Consider the following 20,478-nt stretch of genomic DNA (forward strand, 5'->3'; position numbering starts at 1 on the left):
TGCATAATAAAGCACATCAGTATTAACACTTTTAAGATATATTTTAACCCTCACCACTGGGCAAAAATAAAATTTAAACAGCATGAAAAAGGCTTACAAAAAAGCTAAATACTCTTTCATAAAATTAAGTTTTAGATTTGTTTTAAGAATATAACTTTTAGCCTGTACAGTACTTATATACAGACAAAATAAACATTATTTGTGCATGTTTATGTGGTGCAACTTGCATTTTAGCATTTTTAAATAGGAAGGCGTCCCTATTAGCAAATCATAACTCGAAATATCCATTATACGTATGGTGTTCAATAGAGGGCGCCAGTAAACATGACTCACAGCTCGCTCGAGAGAAAAAGCACAACATTAGGTCGGCAGAAATTGTGTACGCCTGCGCCCTTGACATGCTGCGGTCTCGCTATTTTCAAACAGCTGCACTTGAAAGTGTTAGCTGCTGGATGTCAACCAAGCCGACTCGAATAACATGAATTCTTAATATATAAATTCACACAGTAGCCTTCGTGGAGTCCAATTATATGTAAGGATATCAACTGGCCGAGAGCAACCGTACACGTCATGTGTAGCGCGAGCCAAATCACTTGAAGTTCGCTGGACATTATTTTTATTTTCTTATTCGGCACACGGAGACTGCTCTAGATAGCTCACGGTTTTTGAGATGATCAATTTCTGCAATGGCGAGGGGTCTGTTTTCACGGGCCTGGTTGTCAAAGACTTACCACTTTCAGGTAAAAATCCCTTTGCAGATTATTATGCATTATTGTTATGACGATTTACCTCTACTATTATCTCTACCTCCCAGCAAATGCCTGGTGAGAATGAATTTTTGCAGCAGTGTGGTTGACCTTTAAGACTGAGATCATTTTTCTTATCTTCAATCTTTAGGTTTTGTTTTTAACGAGGTAAAAACGTGGTGCAGCTGCTGCTAAAATCTGATTGGAATCTATCAGTTGTTGTAATCGTAGTCACAGTATGTCGCTTTTGCACACCCGATCACAATAGTATGGGTTTCAAAATATGTTTTTGACGTAAGAGACATATGGTGAGGTCATTTTTCTTATTTATCGAAACAATTCGTCCATTTATCCTTGAGAGGACTGAGTTGTCATGGGCTGCTAAGATTAACTCCCTTCACTAGATGCAGTTAAACTGGGTCTGTGGTGCCATGGCAGCCTGCACAACTCCACAACAGGACTAAGGAGCTTAATCAGAAGCCAGGCTTAGAGCAGACATGTGAAATGTTTTGTTTCTATATATTTGGCATGTAAAAGGTTGAATCATTGTTTATGATTCATATGTAAACTAGAGGCATGCATATGTACATTTAAATTGGCAAACTAAATATGAAAGCCATTCGTTTACATAACCAAATGGCTTTGAATATGGAATTCAGTAACACTTTATTTAAAGGCGTCCTTGTTACACTTATTACATGTACTTACTAGCCTATTATAAAAACAATTAATTACGCATAAGCCAAAACCTTATCCTAAACCTAACCCTAAGTACATGTATTAATAAATTAATATTACTAAGTACTTAAATGTATAATTACATTCTAACAATGACTCCTTAAAATAGTGTAACCTGGAATTCCTACAATGATGCAAAGATTATGTTATGTGAAAAATATATTAAAACTGATCCAAATATACATGTACATTATAAGATATTAACCATCGAGGTTGATAGGGTTAATTATGAGTTAATTATGAATGTGAGTTCAGAATTAGGACCTTGCACTCAAAAGCTGATCAGTGAGCATTTGTTTGGAATTTGAGATATTATGAAATTTGCTCTATCCAGTTCCAGAATCCTTTTCGAAAGGGACAAACACCATCTAGTTTCTTCAGAGAACATTTTCAGAAACTCAAGGCAAAAAGCACCAAACGCAAATTTTTAATGTAACTAATGAATCACATCACTTGGGGGACAAATTGCATGCATATAAACAGGTGTAATTATACTAATATATAAATAATTAAAATAAATCACTTGAACAAACCCAAAACTTCAGGCTGCCATGGGACTATATAATGTAGGGACTTTATATGCTTGTATATATGTACTATAATATGTAGGGGCTTATTTCAAATGTATTCTAGCAGAGCATTTATTGTATTATGTATTATGATTGTTCATTATATGTAGAGGTAGATTTGTTTTAAAATCAACAGCCATAATATTTCAGTTAAAGTCAAAGTAAACTATTATATATAGTAACATTTTGACAATTTATGTTACAACTAGTTTGTTTACAACAGAAATGTGAGCTAAGAAAGTAAATAGGTTTGTAAATAGGTCATGCTGTCTTTAATTGAAACAGGATTTGAGCTGTTTGACAAATGGACGACATATATGTTTTTCTATTATTAGAAAAGAATGGCCTCATAAAATAAAAAGGCGACTGAAGATTAATTCCAGAAATTAAACCGTTTCCCTATTAAAATGTTTATTTCAGTGCTTACAAGAATAATGAATGTTGTACTGCACATGAACTGGAGTGAAATGACGTGAAATGGAGTTTCTCGTAACTCATGACTCTTGGCAGCCACACTTCACAGCTGTAGTAAAATCGAGAAAATGAAAGTGTGTGTGGTCGAGCAAATCACATCAGACGGAATCAGCCACATGATGAATTGACTTGAGCTCAGTGCTGACAGTGCCAGGGCTGGGGCTTCCATGCGGGAACGCTGACTCTAGTCTGGAAAGCTGTTTCAGCAGAATGGTTCATGAAGAACAGGGAGCATGTGGCATCATATTCATCTGGTGTTGATAGGCCGTTGATATTTGGACTTTGAAAAAGTCTCTTTTCTTTCAGTAAGTTACAATTTTACTTCTGTAAATGTAACATGCTTTTGAGCAAAACAGGATATAAAAAAATAAAATGTATGGCAGAACTTGATTTTATCTAATTATGATTGATTAAATGCTGTTAATTACGAGAATGAAATGGTCTGAATTGCAGTTAAATATGGAGGACAAGTTTTAACATTGGCAACAGGTCATATTAACCCTTCAAAGCATTTCAGCATATCCCAATGTTTATAGTAATAATTGACAATTTAAGGCTTTAGAAAGGCTGTACCTGAAGTAGCCTATAGGTCCATTCTGACCAAAGACCATAACGTTCTGTTCATTATTGCAAGTGTGTGCTGCAGTTATGTATGATTGAATTCTGATAGGCTGTCAATGTTTTTATCATTCATCAGCTAAAAAAAAGTTCCAAAAATATAGTTTTTATTGTTGTTGTTAGTTTGGACTGTGCTATTCTTGTAAATTTAATGATTTAAAAACTTTGGTAACACTTTAGTATAGGGTCCAATTCACACTAATAACTAGGTGCTTATTAGCATGTCTATTATTAACATATTGGCTGTTTATTAGTGCTTATAAAGTACATATAATGCATGACATCCATAATCCTACCCAATACCCTAAACTTAACAACTACCTTATAAACTATAAGTAAGCATCAAATAAGGTGTTAATTGAGGCAAAAGTTATAGTTAATGGTTAGTTAATAGTGTGAATTGGACCCTAAAATAAAGTGTGACCAAAACTTTATCTTCATCATTATTGTCCTTGGTGAGAATAGTGGCAAGGCTTTGAGTTGTGGCCCACATGGTCATTTTCCAAATGGGTGTAATTTATTAAATAATAATAATAATAATAATAGTCTTATTTCACTATAATTTTAAACTATATTTAATAAAAAAAAAAATAATTAAACGTGTGTTTTCATGGCCAATTACATGCAGTTTCTTAATTTTCCCTCTTCCTGTAGGCCCATAACATTACCATATGCTTCTCAAAATAATGATTTGTTTTTCTGTTAGTTACAGTTTGTTAATGACATAATAGTAAAATGCATGCTTTTGGGGAGTTGAATTTGACAACAGCGAAACAAATATCACACAAGATCAATTCTTTGAAAAGTAAATATTGAATATCCCAATTGAAACTAAGTCTTAGCACTGAATCAAAAAACGTCTACAAATGAAGCTACCTGTGGGGGTGTTGGATTTCTGAGCCAAGCATGTAATAAGCATGTTAGCAAAGGTATAGGGTTTGATTTGCTAAATAGATGCGTCCTTTGAGGAAAGAAACACAAATGATGTGCTAGATGCTGTTCGCCACTACAAATTGCAGCTGCACACATCTCTACGGTCCTCAAAGTTTACTGTCCTTTGAACGTGAACTGACAGAGACTCTTGATTATGAAATCTTCTGCAAAGCCCTGTTTCAGACTGAGGTGCTTTACAGTAAACTTTCGTTAGTTAACGTTAGAATGCATTAACTGACATTAACAATGAGCAATATAGTTACAATATGTATTACATTTGTTAATTATGGGTAATAAAAATATGAATGTTCATTGATATTATTTCAGGGACGAAGGTAAACAGATAAAACTTTTAATTTTAATAATGTTTAAGTAAATGTTGAAATGGATGTTAATCAATGCTATAGAAGTATTGCATATTGAAACTTTATGCTGTATTTTGTGTTGGCAATCTGACATGCCGTTTTCATACGCTACACTTTACAGACAAAAGGATTTAAAAAGATAACAAGAACTACATGCAACAGAAAATATAAAAAACTTATTCAAAATATCAACAACAAATAGTAGATAATGACACTACAATAACACTGGTGTGAACTGGGCCTTAAAACAATGCTTAAAACAGTCTAGGTAAAGTCAGAGAAAGTCATTACATTTCAATAAAAGATAATTTATGGTGAATTATCAAATTGGCATAGCTTTTGGGTGACGTCTGCACAGGGACACCAAAGTACTCTGGGGTTTCAATGCTAGCAATTATCTTTACCCTCTTTTTTTAGATCGTCTAAGTATAGGGTGTGGCCCATTTGCTTTGTAAATGTGAGCAGAGATACATGAGCTCAGCATGAAGAGAATCCATTTTAAACATGCTTTACACTGAAATAACAGAAGGGTCTGTCTTAAAGTTTTAGCTCCGAATAGGGCTGTCAGATTGGTTTCTGAAAATGGACCCAGGGCTACATTATGTGTGAAAAAACTTCTCCTGAGATAATTGTTCAGCTCTGAAGCTGCTTGTTAACCAAAGCCGTTTCAGCAGCCAGACATTGGTTTTCTGAACTCTTTTTCACTCTGAATAGTGCTTGCAAAGGTTAATAGGAAACATTATTCATAATACTGTGGAGATTTGGGGTGGACGTAGATTTACACCTCTATACATAGACACAACCCTCATAGTCCTCAGTGACCTATCCATTCCAGAAAACACAGACTAGTGTGATTTGGCAGCAAGGAGCGTAGACTAAAACTATGTCAGTTGAGACATTTGAACTGGAATTTTGGCATTGTTCTCAGTTTATTGCCTCACTTTCTTCTCATCATGATCACATATCTGGATGGAGGTTTTTTTGGAGCTTTTCCTGGACCTCTTCTGTTCTAGTTCATTTGCATATGAATTGAAGCTACAATATGTAGCAGCTTACTTCTCAACCTTTTCAGAAATAGAATAAGTTGTTTTAATTAGGGCTGCTTGATTAATCACATGTGATTGTCATGATGTCTCGACAGTGAAGCCGGTTCTGTGATTAGCAGTAAATGTCCATCACCTGCTTTCAAATGGAGCGGCACTAAATATACAGAGTCGTAGTTCGCTGACAAGCTACGCAATATCGCGTTCATAACCGCATGCGATTCATCTGCGATTATGACGAGGTATTGTGTAGCTTGTCAGCAAACTACAGCTCTGTGTAGTAAGTGGCACTCCATTTGAAAGCAGGTGATGGATATTTAGTAATCAAAGAACCAGCTTTACTGACGAGACACGCATGACAATCGCGGTTTTGTTTTTATCTTGTCATTGCTGTTGACACTGTCAAATATGCAAATAATAACAGTAACCCACGGTTTAGAAATACACAGTGACACATCAGATTATGAATGACCACGATTAATTATTAACTGTAGTTAAAGTATGAACAGTGTGAAATGTACAATAAGATTACCCAGCTCCCATTTACCAGTTTTTTTTATTTATTTCCCAGTGTTAATTATTACTCACCACACCCCCGCCCCCCAAGCATCGACCTGGTTATGTTGGGAAAGAGCTACTAGTTGCAGGGAGTATGGGGTGGGAAAACACAGTACCTGTCAGAACTGGTGCAGCTGCTGCTTCTGAACCACGTACACATACACACTGCAGACGGACTACGTGTGGACCTTGGGCAATGAATATATTTCAACACCCGAGGGCAGAGGAAGAGCTTTAATGACCAATGCATGGCAAAAAAGAAAAAAAAAAAAAATATATATCTTATATATATATATAAGTCTTTTATCACAGAACAGTAACAATCTTTCATATTTATTTATTTATTTACAACAAGCAAAAAAACAGTAACTTGTTATTACTTGCACTACTGCCTGTTCATCCAGGAACACTGAATAATCCATTTGCACACTGAAATATTTTCTATGCACTTTACTGTCCATTGCAATAGTGCAATTTTGTTCATATGTTCATAGTTCTGCCTATAGTGTACACTTTTATACAATCCACCTGTATAGTCTGTTCATAGCACACCTATCTGTATATCATGCTAATAGTATTTAAAATCTGTCAATTAATTTCAAAATACTTATCTGTATTGTACATATGTGCGGCAGTGGCTCAGTGGTTCATGTAGGTTGTCTACAAACCGGAAGGTTGGTGGTTCAATCCCCGGCTCCACCTGACCAAGTGCCGAGGTGTCCTTGAGCAAGACACCTAACCCCAGCTGCTCCCGACTAGCTGGATGGCGCCTTGAATGGCAGACACCGCAGTCGGTGTGTGAATGAGTGTGTGAATGGGTGAATGTGAGGCACCTTGTGAAGCGCTTTGGAACGCCATGTGGTCTGTTGTAGACCTTGTATATTCGGTCCTTACTGCTTATTGCACTTCTGGTTAGATGTTAACTGCATTTTGTGCTTTGTACCTTACATGTGCAGTGACAATAAAGTTGAACCTAATCTAATATAGACATTAGTTTAAACTCAACAAATATAAACAATAGAGCTGAAACAACGAATCGATTTAATCGATTAAAATCGATTATTGAAATAGTTGTCAACTAATTTAGTAATCGATTCGTCGTTAAATAAATTTTATTTGCCATAAGCGGCTCATTTCGTGCATATTTCAAATCTGCGGTGACCAAAGTGTGGCAGTAATGAGCCACCGGAGGTTTTACTCAGCCAGTACAGCAGGTGAAGTAGCGAATAGCCAATAGCTGGCCTCGTTTTATGTCACGTGCTTCCCGAACAGCGTCTCTGCAGCATTCAGCGGGAAGTGGGAGTACTTTACTTTGAGCCTTCAAAATGAAGAGTAACCTGTAAACTCTACACTACTGAACTGTTTAAGGGGCCGTTCACATATCGTGTCTTTTGCGTGCTCAAGTTCGTTATTTCCTATGTAGGCGCGCAGTATGCACTCTCATAATGGAAGCGACGCGGTCGCGACACGCACGCGGTGCGATGCGCCCGTTTTTCCAGGCGCGTCCACACCGCATCCATTTATCCTTTGCTGAAATTTCCGGGTCTTCATGGAGAGGGCACGTCATGGAGAGAGCACGTCATGGTTGCTTAGCAAAGGCAGACGCCTCAGGGGCGCTTCTGCCCGAGCGCTTTGGAAAGGAGAAAGCGGCGCGACTAGCGTTTTCAGGTGCGATATGTGAATGGCCCCTAAGAATTCTATTTGTGCGGATTCTCCAGTACAAGGTTGTTTGCAAATGTTTAGTCGTAAAAGCTGATAACATTGCTTTTTAACAGTTAACATTTAAAGCTTTACAAACATGTTATGTGATCAGTTTGTCGTTTACCAGTTCATAATTCAGACTTGCAGCCTAATTATGACTGAATGAGAGAGGTAAATGTTTGAGTATATTTAAAATGCACTTCTTTTCTAAGTATTCACTGCTCTTTTTCACACAGCAGGTTTTTTGTGTGTCCCAATTTTTTTTTTCTGGACAACCTTCTGATGGATTTTACTTTAAATTGTGAGTTCCATTCAGGTTTCATGCCATTGGCACTTTTTTTTCGAAGGATTGTTTACAATTTCACAGCATAAGCTATAAAGCTTTTTCCCAGTAAATAATAAAATACAATGCACTGCAATTTTATCCTGTTTTATCCTTATACTTCGTGAAAATATGTTCTCAAAGATTCCTTAAGCTTTGTTTGGGATGTTAAACTAATTTAGGAGCTCTAAGGACTGCCATGGTGAAAACAATATTTGAAATCTCCTTGTGAATTTTGCTAGAGTATGGGTCAGTGTTTTGATTGCAGAAGAGTTCTACAAAGGATTACTAACATAATAAAACAACTCCAGGTATATTTTTGATGAGGATATGACAATGCAAAATGGTTAAAATCTCTTAAAAATCTATGCTGAATGATAAAGACCCTTTATTAATAATTTACTTGGGGAAAAAATGGAAAAAACTAAAATATAAGTACATAAACCGATTAATCAATTAATCGTAAAAATAATCGACAGATTAATCGATTATCAAAATAATCGTTAGTTGCAGCCCTAATAAACAATGCATTATTCATGCATTTTACTTCTAGGTTTGTATAATAAGCTGTTCAAGCAAGCGGCAAAACATTTAAACACAATAATTAGCCTACTGTTTTTGTTAAAATATTTAAAATTAAAACACCACAGACAGAAACAGTCTCGTGCATTTTGCATTTAAATCTTTATCACAAGCAATCCCACGGGTCTTAATGAACTTTGTTTTTCTGCTTCCATGAAAGTGAACATATATATTGTTTTCCTTTTCTTATCTAAAAGTGCTCTTTTTCTTGTTTTTAACCTAGCCAAAAACCCATGTGACTGCGTTTCCATGTCAATCCATGTTCATTTTTCCTGCGAACAATCCGCTTTCACTTTAATTCAGCGCCTGCAGCACAGCAAAAATATACTCAGTAATTGCTACACTGCTGCAGACGGCACACAGCTCCTTGAACGCACTGACGGACCGCAACCTCGTGCAGCTGGAATCCGTTAGTACACACTGCAGATGGACTATGTGTGAAACAGGTGTTATAACGTAACACCAGAGCACTGCTGTGTGTACCCTCACCACGCCTCGCAGTCGCTGCTTAGAAGTGCAACATTGTAAAGGGTCCATCTGAAACAGTGTCGCGTGGCCGCGACACAGCATAACGTTCGTTCCGAACGTTGAGTAATTAAATACACTGGTGTGGCGGTATATTCAAAATTAACATCGTAACGAAAATAGTTTTCGGTATGAACCAGTTTACCGCCCAGCACTATACTTGGGTTTTAAATTTTCTGACTGCCCCCTGATGATTTTCTGATGAGTCCCCTTCTGATCTTGTAACCCAAGTACTTAGCTTCAGTGAGCCCAAGGTGGCATTTTCTGGGGTTGGCTGTGACGCCAGCCCGTCACAGTTCAACTTACACTGACCAAGCTGTCGAAGGTGTAAACGTCATTCAACTTCTGGAAGTCATTGCACAATCGGGTCATGCCATCGGACTTCGGCACCCTAACGATGGGGCTGTCCCAGGGGCTACGAGATTGCTTGATGACCCCTTAGGGATGCGCCGGTACTAGTATCAGTACTGAACGGTACCCGGGCAAATTAAATTTGGAAGTGATCATCCTTATCCCCTTGAAGTGGGGACTTTGGAGTGAGTAGGGCATGTGCGTGCCATTAAGTAGTCGTTAGGAATGCAAAAGGAGAAATATAATTTCCTCATTATTTTCAGCTGGGATGTTCCCGTGACAGCAGATTCACTGATGGAAATTGACATAAAAACAATATACATTTAATGTTTTAAAAAGTTTTATATATATTTGTTTTTATATATTATATAGCATATTTTAAAAACCTATTTAAATATAAAATTTATGTTTATTTGCAACGGTTATGCTAACAACAGTAAAACAGCGACATCTTCTGACGGACACATGCTGCGCTATCAGGAACATGCCAGCTGAAGATAATGAGTAAATTATGTGGCTCCTTTCGCAAAGTGCATTCCTAACGACTACTTAATGGCAACACATGCCCTGTTCACTCCAAAGTCCCCACTCCAAGGGGAATAGAGATGATCACTTCCATTTGGAATTTGCCCAGGAACCGTTTGGTACCGATACTAGTACTGGCACACCCCTATGACCCCTAACTTCAGCATCTTTTAGACTTTCTTAAGGTAAGCCTCAATATCATCTTGGTCCATCAACTTCAATTGGCACTGACTGGTGCAGTTAACTTCCGTGTCATAATTAACCCTCTTATACCCGCATTCTCCACCATATGTAGCGGGGTGATTGAGGACACAAAAGGCGAAGGTAACGGCAAGAAAATCCCCTGAGGGTGATTTATTTAACAAAGAAGTGCAAATATGGTGCACAGTGAAGGTGCTGTGGTCCTAGTGGCAGCATTGTCTGTGGTCCTCTGTAAAGTGGGTGAATGGCCAGGAGCTCAGTCGGTCTCTGGAAGAAAATGGAGAGAAAACACACATTAGTGGCCATTCACATATCGCGCCTAAAGACTCGTGGAAAACACTAGGCTCGACGCTTTCTCCTTCTTTCCAAAGCGCTCAGGCAGAAGCCCTCCTGAGGCGTCTGCCGTTGCTAAGAAACAATGACGCACTCTCTCCATGAACACGCGGAAATTTCAGTAAAGGATAAACGGATTTGCAGCACACAAAAAAAAAATCGCTTTCAGTAGCTCTGCTACTAAATTTATTTAAAAATGGCAATCCATATACAGCTATGATCAGCTGTTCCTTCATCTTGGCTGAGCTTTCAACGTTGTTACGAGAAAGGATGAAGCTGAATGTTTAGTTCTTGTCACATGACCTGCGGGGCCCTGGCGGCATTCTGAAAAGTTGAGATGTTTTTAACTCGATGCAGTGCGCCTGGAAAAAATGGGAGAGTCGCACTGCGTGCGCATCGCGCATCTTTCCATTATGAGTGCGCATACCGCGGCCTACATTGGAAATAATGAACTTGAGCGTGCAAAAGACGCGATATGTGAACGGTCCCTTAGTCTCTCTTCTTCTGAGTTTGTTACTTGCCATAGCGTGTTTTCTCTCCCAGTTTCAAAGGCTGTGTATAAGAGCTCCAGATGCACTGGCCATCATGCACAGGTGTTAGCGGTCTGTGATTAGTGAGGGAGCGGCATTTCCAGGGCGATGCTGATCTGCCCTCTAGATACTCGCCACAGCCTGCAAACTTTGGAGAATAAACTTGAAGTGCTGTTCCCCATTTTTAAATGGTCACCTTTGGCACATAATGCTACAAAGATTGCTAAAGTTAACAGATTTTACTGACTGACTGACCTAACAATCTCGTTGTAAAAATAACATTATGATGCTGCCATATTTCAGTTTTTACCCCCTGTAAATTGGCTCTGAATCTGAGATGAAAACTGCCATTTTGACCCCCCTCTACAAAAAGTGGTTATTAAAAAAGTAATAATCAATAAATATTCATCCATGATATCTAATATTTTTAGCTTTCATCACTAAACATGCTTATTTTTCTTCATAAAAAAATATTAGCAGAATAAAAAATTTGAACCAGGGACCTGTGGTTGAGTTGACATGGAATGACCCTGTGGTGACACAGGTTGTTTAGTACAAATGGTACCAGACCTACAGGTTGGGAGGTTTGCCAAGTTGTCTGAACTTTATTACATGACATAATTTTGTTTGTTGACTCAATAAATAAGAAAACCGCTTTGTCTGGTATTAAACTGCTGTATCTGGTATTATAGATATCAGAAATATCAAGTCCTGTTGGAAGTACTTTGTCAATGAAACCATTAAAAAAAAAAAAAAACTGCTGCAATTTAATTGAGATAATATACCAAATTTAACAAACTGCTCATGATCTGGTGTTTTTAGCAGCTCAGAATAGCTCAGTTCATTGTAGACAATTCCACACAAACTCTGTCGTTGCATCTGCTCTGAATTTGGGTCACAAAAAATTTGAGCTGACTGATACAGTATATATCATTTTATCAATCTTAATGACTATAAGCAATGCAGGCATACATATGTACAAAACAGATCTGAAATGCCCACATGTACAAAACAGACCCTCCCACCTCTGTAATAAACATAGATGTTAGTCCTGTCCCAATTGGTACATACATTTTTTTTTTTTGCAGATGTCAGGTGATAAGAATGAATCAAACTTTTTTTCAAATTTTTGAAAACTAGTCCCGTCTGAATAGGGCTATAAAAACACAAAAAGGAAATGATGCAAGGTCTATATTGTCTGGATTTCCAATCATCATAATGAGAGTTATTTTGAGAGGTTGAATGATATACGAGTCACAAGGAAAATCATTTCAGACAAATTTAATTTGGACTTTCAAAGACTGATGCCGGCAGGAAAACGAACCTGTAATCATGTCTGAAGGAAAACAGTATTTACCTAACACCTGTATTGCAGTTTTGTCCTAGAAGGAGTGACTGGGATTTCTGAGTTATGAAAGGAAAACTATTTGAGCTTGTTATATTTCAGCATTTGTAACTCAAACTTACATTATGTGTCCTCTAGTACTTTGACTCACATTCTTAAAGCTGAAGTGTGTGATAATTTTTGCACCTAGCAGCACCAGACAGAATTGCAAAAGTAATATATATGTCCACAGGTAGCCCTCGTCCCAGACTCTTGGTGGATCAGTGTTGCTGTGTTGGGATAGTAAAACAGAGTAAACGATTTCTCACTTTGGGCCATTCTGTTTCAAATTAACCAAGGTTTGGAATCTTCCCTGGCTTAAAAAGTAAACAAGGTGAACCACATTTGTTTATTTTGACCACTGAAAATGTATACCATTTAACATTCTTGGGAGCCACATTGAGATCACAGTATCTCTGGAAATTAACCATATAGGTACAGAGGTGGGAATTTCTTTTTGACCACCTGCTGATTTTGAAAGTTTGCCCAATTACAAAGAAATGAAGGCTCTGTAATTTTAATGTTAGGATTATTTTAATAGAGACAGATAGAGACAGAATATCAACCAACAAATCCAGGGGGAAAAAATTATATAAAAGGTTAGAAATTGATTTGCATCTCAGTGAGTGAAATAAGTATTTTTATCCCCTACCAGCCAGCAATAATGTTGGCTCTAACAGTTTGGTTATGTGCTCATGTGGAACCCATATTAGTCCTGCCACTTTAAGAAGTTACTCCTGATTGTCAGTTTTTTAGGTGTATAAGACTAAACAGTCTGTATCTTCCTTTCCAACCTCTACCACCATCATGGGCAAGATCAAAGATCTGTCAAAAGGATATCAGAGACCAGATTGTACATTTGCACAAGGCTGAAATGGGCTACCAGACCATCACCAAGAAGCTTGGTGAGGAGGAGACAACTGTTGGTGTGATTAATTGGAAACACAGAGATACAAAACAACCATCAATCGGTCTTGGTTTGGAGCTCTGTGCAAGACCTTGCCTCATGGGGTAAGGATGATCATGAGAAAGGTGAGGGATCAGCCCTGAACTACACAGATTAGCTTATTAGTGATCTTCAGGCAGTTGGGACAACAGTCGCCAAGCAATTGGTAACACACTATGCTGCAATGGACTGAAATCCTGCACTGCCCACAAGGTCCCCCTGCTCAAGAAAGCCACATGTATGTTGGATGAGATCCTCCTTTCCTCAACCAGAAGATGGGTCATGGACGGGTCTTCAAGGACTACAATGAACACAAAACAAAGGCAACGAAGGAGTGGCTGAATAAGAAGCACATTAAGGTCATCTAGTGGCCTAGCCAGTCTCCTGACCTCAATCCTATAGAAAGTCTGTGGAAGGAGCTGAAACTTAAAGTTGCCAAACAAAAGCCAAGAAACCATAAGGATTTATAGAGAATCTGTAAAGGGGAGTGGACCAAAATACCTCCTGAGATTCGTGCAAAACTGTTAACCACCTAAAAAAAACGTTTTACCTCTCTGCTTGCCAACAAGGGTTTCTGCACCAAATACCAAGTCATGTTTTGCTTGAATCAAATACTTTTTACACTCCCTGAAATGAAAATCAATTTCTAACCTTTATATAATAGTTTTTTCTAGATTTTTGGTTGGTATTCAGTCACTATATGTTAAAATAAACCTACCATAAAAATTACAGACTCTTCATTTCTTTGTAGGGCTACCAAGCCACTTCTGAAGAGAACAGAAACAATATCAAAAGCATCTTACCTGGGCCACAGAGAAAAAGAACTTGGACTGTTGCTCAGTGGTCCAAAGTTATCTTTTCAGATAAAATTAAGTTTTTGCATTTCCTTTGGAAATCAAGGTCTGGAGTCTGGAGGAAGACTGGAGAGTGACAGAATCCAAGCTGCTTGAAGTCCAGTGTGAAGTTTCTGAAGTCAGTGATGATTTGGGGTGTCATGACGTCTCCTGGTGTTGGTCCATTGTGTTTTATCAAGTCCAAAGTCAATGCAGGATATTTTGGAGCACTTTATGTTTCACCTGCTGACAAGCTTTATGGAGATGCTGATTTCCTTTTCAAGCAGGTGTTAGTACCTACCCACAGTGCCAAAATCACTTCCAAGTGGTTTGCAGACCATGATAATACTGTGCTTGATTGGCCAGCCAACATATCTTACCTGAACCCCATATGGAATCTATGGGATATTTTCAAGAGAAAGATGAGAAACAGTCGATGCAACAATACAGGCGAGCTGAAGACTCACCTCAGCAGTGGCACGGGCTGAATGCTTCCATGCAACACCTCACCGAAGCGGTCATTTTAGCTAAAGAAGCCCTAAATAATTTATATGTACTTCATAATTAATTATTATTATTATTTTTTTGTTATTAATGTGCCCTAGTAATATTTAGTCAAAAACATTAACCTTCCTTCCCCCTCAAAACGACTTATCTTCTGGTCATGAGCTATGACGCAAGGGCGGAGCTAGTGACGTGAGGGGTGAACGCTGGGATAAACAATAGGTAAAAAACTGAAGCTGATGCTTCACTTTATAGAAATCAGTGCATTAGAGTACACTACCCTTAATAATTTTAAGGATATTAGGATATTACCACAACATTACTCTTAGGACATCGCAAACTATTTTTTATGAATATGACTTAACCAGATAGACGATGCGCTCAGTCAATCAGGCAGTCTCTCTTGCTCTCTCTCCCTCTCTCAGTGTCTCGCACGCGCTGTTAGGTATGTTTTGTGCTGTTTATCATCCTCGTCATCATCTTCCTCAATAAATAAAAAAAAATCTTCATGCTAGGGTGTCGCCGGTGGATCCAGTGGAGTGAAATCCCCTTACAGCTAACTGCAAACTGGCATTCAGATGTGCTTCCATTTTGTTAGCAACGCCCCAACTTCCAACGATCCAATCAATTCCCGAAGGATGAAATCCAAACATTTCACTTCGATAGATGTCACACAGTAGAGAAGAGAAAATCGCTACTTGACTTGAACTTTTCTGTTTTGCAAGTCTGTTTTTTTTATTGATCTTAGGAAATATGAAAATATTTTGAAATACTGAATGTTTGACTTTCATGAGCTGTAAGCTCTAATCATCAAAATAAAAAAAACATTTGAAATGTTTTACTTTACATGTAATGAATTTAGAAAATATGAAAATTAAAAAAAAATTGTAAGTTACAAAAAATGAACTTTTTACACAACTTTTCACACCTGTGTTTATATAATCTAAAACATTTTTTTTTTTTTGCCATGGACCTCGGGTTGAGTTGACACAGACTGACCCATTTAGAGTCTTATTTTAAATGGTTAGTTGACCCAGAAATTTAAATAAAGCAATAAATTACTCACCCTGAAGTCATCCTAGGTGTATATGAAGTTGAAAAAAAAAAACATCTTTAATCTTTCAAACTGTTTGATGCCACTCAGCGAGTGTTGCACTGCATCAGTATTTGAGAAGTTTAATAAAAAGAACATCCATTAAAAAAAAAATAATAATTGTGCTGAGAAAAGCATCTCATGCATCTAAAGTGCAATGGCCTATTTCTAACAAATGTGGTACACCAACCTTTGTTCTTCTTAGTTTACATGGACCTGCATTACATGTAGTACACCTACATGTGTATGTGACCACAGTTAATGTAGCGTAATTTTTAGAGATGTTCCGATACACTTTTTCTCTTCCCGATACCGATACCTGGGCTCAGGGTATCGGCCGATACCGAGTACTGATCCGGTACCTGGGTGTGTATCTGTATATACAGCTGTATATACTACTAGCCCTGTGTAAATTGCTAGAATTATTTTATGGTGTGCCTCAGACTGATCCCTTAATAAAACATGAACAAATACATGGTGAACTACTGTATTCATTACAGGATTTTTATTATCTGACATGAATTTGACAGTATTATTTATCTTCTTAAGCGAAAAAGAACTTCAAATGCAGCCAAAAAATCTAACACCGCAAACTTAAAAAGGTATTTTAGTTTTACAATATAACTGTATAGAAAACTGCAACAAATAAGTCTAGGAATATATTAAAAAGAATTATATATTAATCAGATAATCTCTTTACTATAAAACAAGTAAAAAACAAGCAACCGTCTAGGCATAATTATTATTATTAATAGAGACGTATTATTATTACTACATAGACTAAATCTACTGTAGGCTAGAAGACTCGTGCAGCGGTTAAGCAAAGCTAGCGGTCATAACTAGGTTTTGTCTAAGAAAATGGTATCGGATCGGTATATGAGTTCATGTACTTGCCGATGCCAGAATTTGTTGTGGTATCGGAGATATTTCCGATACTAGTATCGGAATCGGAACAACTCTAGTAATTTTTCATAAGATGTAGCACCCAGCCCCATACCTAACGCAATCTAACCCAAATATAAAAATGGAGCACCTAAAGTGTACCCCAGTATCTGGTCATTTGCGTTTTAAAGTGGATAAAAAGTAAAAAATAATCCCTGGTATCATTTTAACAGATTTAGTGAATAAAAAGAACAACAAAATGACTGTTAGTGTTGGTGTTTATTCTTAACCTGAAGGTTTATAAAGTTTTACAGCATTTGCAAAGTAATTAAATAATACATTTGACTAAGAAATGAATAATTTTATTAGCAATGATGCATTAAACTGAGCAAAAGTGACACTAAAGACTTACAAATTCTTAAATACTTTTACTTTGAAGCTTATATTAAACAATTCTGAATAAATGTATCATGGTTTCTACAAAAGTATTAAGCAGTAGAACAGTTTTCATCATTGATACTAATAAGAAATAGTAATATTTCTTAAAAAAAATAATAATTCATTTAGTAATAATACAATTATTAATAATACAATTATTATAATTATTTTAAGTGCATGTTGTTATTATTATTATTATTATTATTATTATTATTGCAAAAGTATTACCATTGGTCCAAAAAGAAAACATTGCCATCACAGAAATACATTACATTTTGAAATATATGCAAACAGAAAAAGGTATTTTAAATTGTAATGTTTCACAATATTACTGTGTTTACTGTATTTTTATCATATAAATGCAGCTTTGGTAGGCAGAAGATACTTTTTTTCCCAAAACTTAAAAATCTTATTAACACCCAATCATTTGAATGGTAATATTATTTGCTCTACCTCATGATAGCTGAAACCACATCACAAATAGCCCTTAAAGACAACTTGTCTGTGCTTGCAAAGCTCCTGGTGTTCTTTTCACTTTCACTTCAAACTGCTGTAAAGCTTGATCTGCCCAAAGTAACATGGTAAAGCTTTGGTGACCACATACTTCCATAAAACTTTTTACTTTTTATCCATGACTTTGGGGAAGTCGTGGCCTAATGGTTAGAGGGTTGGACTCCCAATCGAAGGGTTGTGAGATCTAGTCTCGGGCCGGACGGAATTGTGGGTGGGGGGAGTGCATGTACAGTTCTCTCTCCACCTTCAATACCACGACTTAGGTGCCCTTGAGCAAGGCATCGAACCCCCAACTGCCGCAGCCCCGGTCACCGCAGCATAAATGGCTGCCCACTGCTCCGGGTGTGTGTTCACAGTGTGTGTGTGTGTGTGTGTTCACTGCTCTGTGTGTGTGCATTTCGGATGGGTTAAATGCAGAGCACAAATTCTGAGTATGGGTCACCATACTTGGCTGAATGTCACTTCACTCACTCAAAACTTCATGCAGGTATATTAGTAGTTCAAAAAGCCTTGTGTGCAGAACTAACTGAAACAGTCTAGGCTGTCTGTCATAGGGACTTCATTAAAATGAGTTAATGTAGCGGATGATTATTGACCTTGCTTTAGTTAAGTGTTATCAGATTTTGGCTGTACTCATTTCATGACCCATTGGCTGGTAGTTAGCAAATAAGTGGTTTGTTCACTGTTGATGGTTGTATTTCTTTGGTTATATTGTAGCAGGAGTCTTTTGTTGTTAATTTGCTGTGTGACATGTATTGACATGAATGTTGTTTTAGCCTCTTTTTCTGTTTTAAAATTTGACAGAGTAATAAACTTTAAGTAAACCCTTGACGTCGAGTTCAGTCAGGATTTGTGTTTACTTTAAGCATGTACTTTGTTAAAGTTCACAGACCTGGGCTCATGTTTATTTTCTGCTTCCTTTCCCTCAGGCTCGTCTGTCCTATATTCGAGTAAAGTATCTCTTTCTCACATGGCTTGCTGTGTTTGTGAGCAGCTGGGTTGTGTATGTGCAGTACTCAACTTACTCTGAGCTGTGCAGAGGACGTGAATGCAAGAGCATCATTGTGAGTACAACCCTCTTCGACAGCTCCAGACTATGTAGCCTAATAGATATTGGCCAATATTAAGTATTTAATTGTGTGGTTCATTTCACCTATGTTTACATTAAAATTACCTTTTAGTATCAGCTATTTATGGATTATTTCATATATTCCATGCCAAAGCATGAAAATAATTGTAATTATTGATGCATCCCTAATAATAGCACATTGACATTATAGGGAATAGTTCACTTACTGTGTAAAGATTAATTAAAAATCTAAAACTCACAAAACTCACCCTCATGTTCTGAAGAAGTTTTTTCCATGAAAGGCAAAAGGACACTTTTGAATCTTAGAATCTTAACAGGTCATACAATAGCTTTGTGAGGAATTCACAAATATTTAAATTTGTATACACCGAAAATCTTCTAAAGCAGAGTTTAGTTCCAGCCCTGATCCAACACACATACCATGTAGTTTTCAAATAAGCCTGAAGGACTTGCTTAGCTGGATCAGGTGTGTCTAATTAGAGTTGAAGCTAAACTCTGCAGGGCTGTGGCCCTCCAGGAACTTCTATATGAACCAATTATATGTCAATTATTGTAGTATGTTTTACAAGAAAATATATCAGCCTTTCTACTTTATATTTAAATAACTTTTTTTTTTTTTTTGTGAAATTTACTAGCAATTTTTTTTATTAAACCTTACTGCTTAACATTTGAGTTATTTGGAAAAAAGCATGTCACATTGGTTTAAAATAACATTAGGGTGAGCAAATGATGGCAATATTAATTTTTGGATCAACTATCCCTTTAAGGCTTAAATAAGAAACAACCATTCATATACTACCTAACCCCACAGCCCCATCTATTGGTAGTGTGCTGGATCTTTATTTTTAAGCCAGTGGTTTTCAACCTGTGGGCCGATTGTATTGCAGGTGGGCCGCCAAATAATAATATTGTTCATATATGTAAAAATGTCTAAGTCATAACATAATAACATAATTTCATATATATAATTAAATAAGAAAATATAAATATTAAGCTGTAGGGGTGACCCCGAATAGTCGTTGAATCAATGCTTTGATTTGAGGAGTCTGATTCGACTACCAATCTAACAGTCGAATATTCGCGGGGTGTTATTTATTGTGCCATTCTGATTATATGGGGGAGCTTAAATGTCTGATTTCACATAGAACTACCGGTTTTCTCCCAATAAGTTAATTTACAGCCTATTATGATAAAGCCGTGAATAAGAATCTGAAAAGAAAGAAGCTTCAAATAAATATTTTAAAGTGAGTGAATAAATCCAACCACCCCTATAGATTTATGTGTCACTTTCCGTAATCCGTGACCAACAGAGGAGCATCTTGGCAGCAGGGATTTAAAACTTTACCAAGACTCAAACTGACACAGGCACAGACTGGTTTTTTTTGAACAGGTAGGGTACAAGTTTTTTATATTATTTACCTGATATAAGATGCATTTGGTTTTGAGTCAAGCGCTTCATTGTAGTACTACGGTTATATCTCTTCAGCGCACAGCACGAGCAGGTCGAACTAAAATGCAGAATATTAATAACTATGAATGGGACTGTTATATACATAATTTTTATAATGAGAAGACCATTATACTAAAATGCTATGAATGTTAGGAGTTTAGCTGTTGTGTTTCTGCACATTGTTTCATGAAGATGCGTCCAAAAAAGGAGTTGGCATTCAGAGCCCCGCAG

The 20,478-nt window shown here is 37.1% G+C and overlaps 1 protein-coding gene across 1 annotated transcript in view; it reads left to right on the forward strand.

The window, feature by feature from the left end:
* Positions 1–336: 336 nt before the first annotated feature.
* Positions 337–20,478, forward strand: part of dipk1aa (divergent protein kinase domain 1Aa) — a 33,463-nt gene continuing 13,321 nt past the window's right edge. The window contains exons 1-2 of the mRNA XM_026206165.1: positions 337–740; positions 18,637–18,771. Coding sequence (XP_026061950.1) covers positions 687–740; positions 18,637–18,771 — 189 coding nt within the window. The 5' untranslated portion in view covers positions 337–686. The remainder of the gene's footprint in view (positions 741–18,636; positions 18,772–20,478) is intronic.

The sequence above is a fragment of the Carassius auratus genome, chromosome 27 (assembly GCF_003368295.1).
Source record: "Carassius auratus strain Wakin chromosome 27, ASM336829v1, whole genome shotgun sequence".
In the NCBI taxonomy this organism is placed as follows: Eukaryota; Metazoa; Chordata; class Actinopteri; order Cypriniformes; family Cyprinidae; genus Carassius; species Carassius auratus.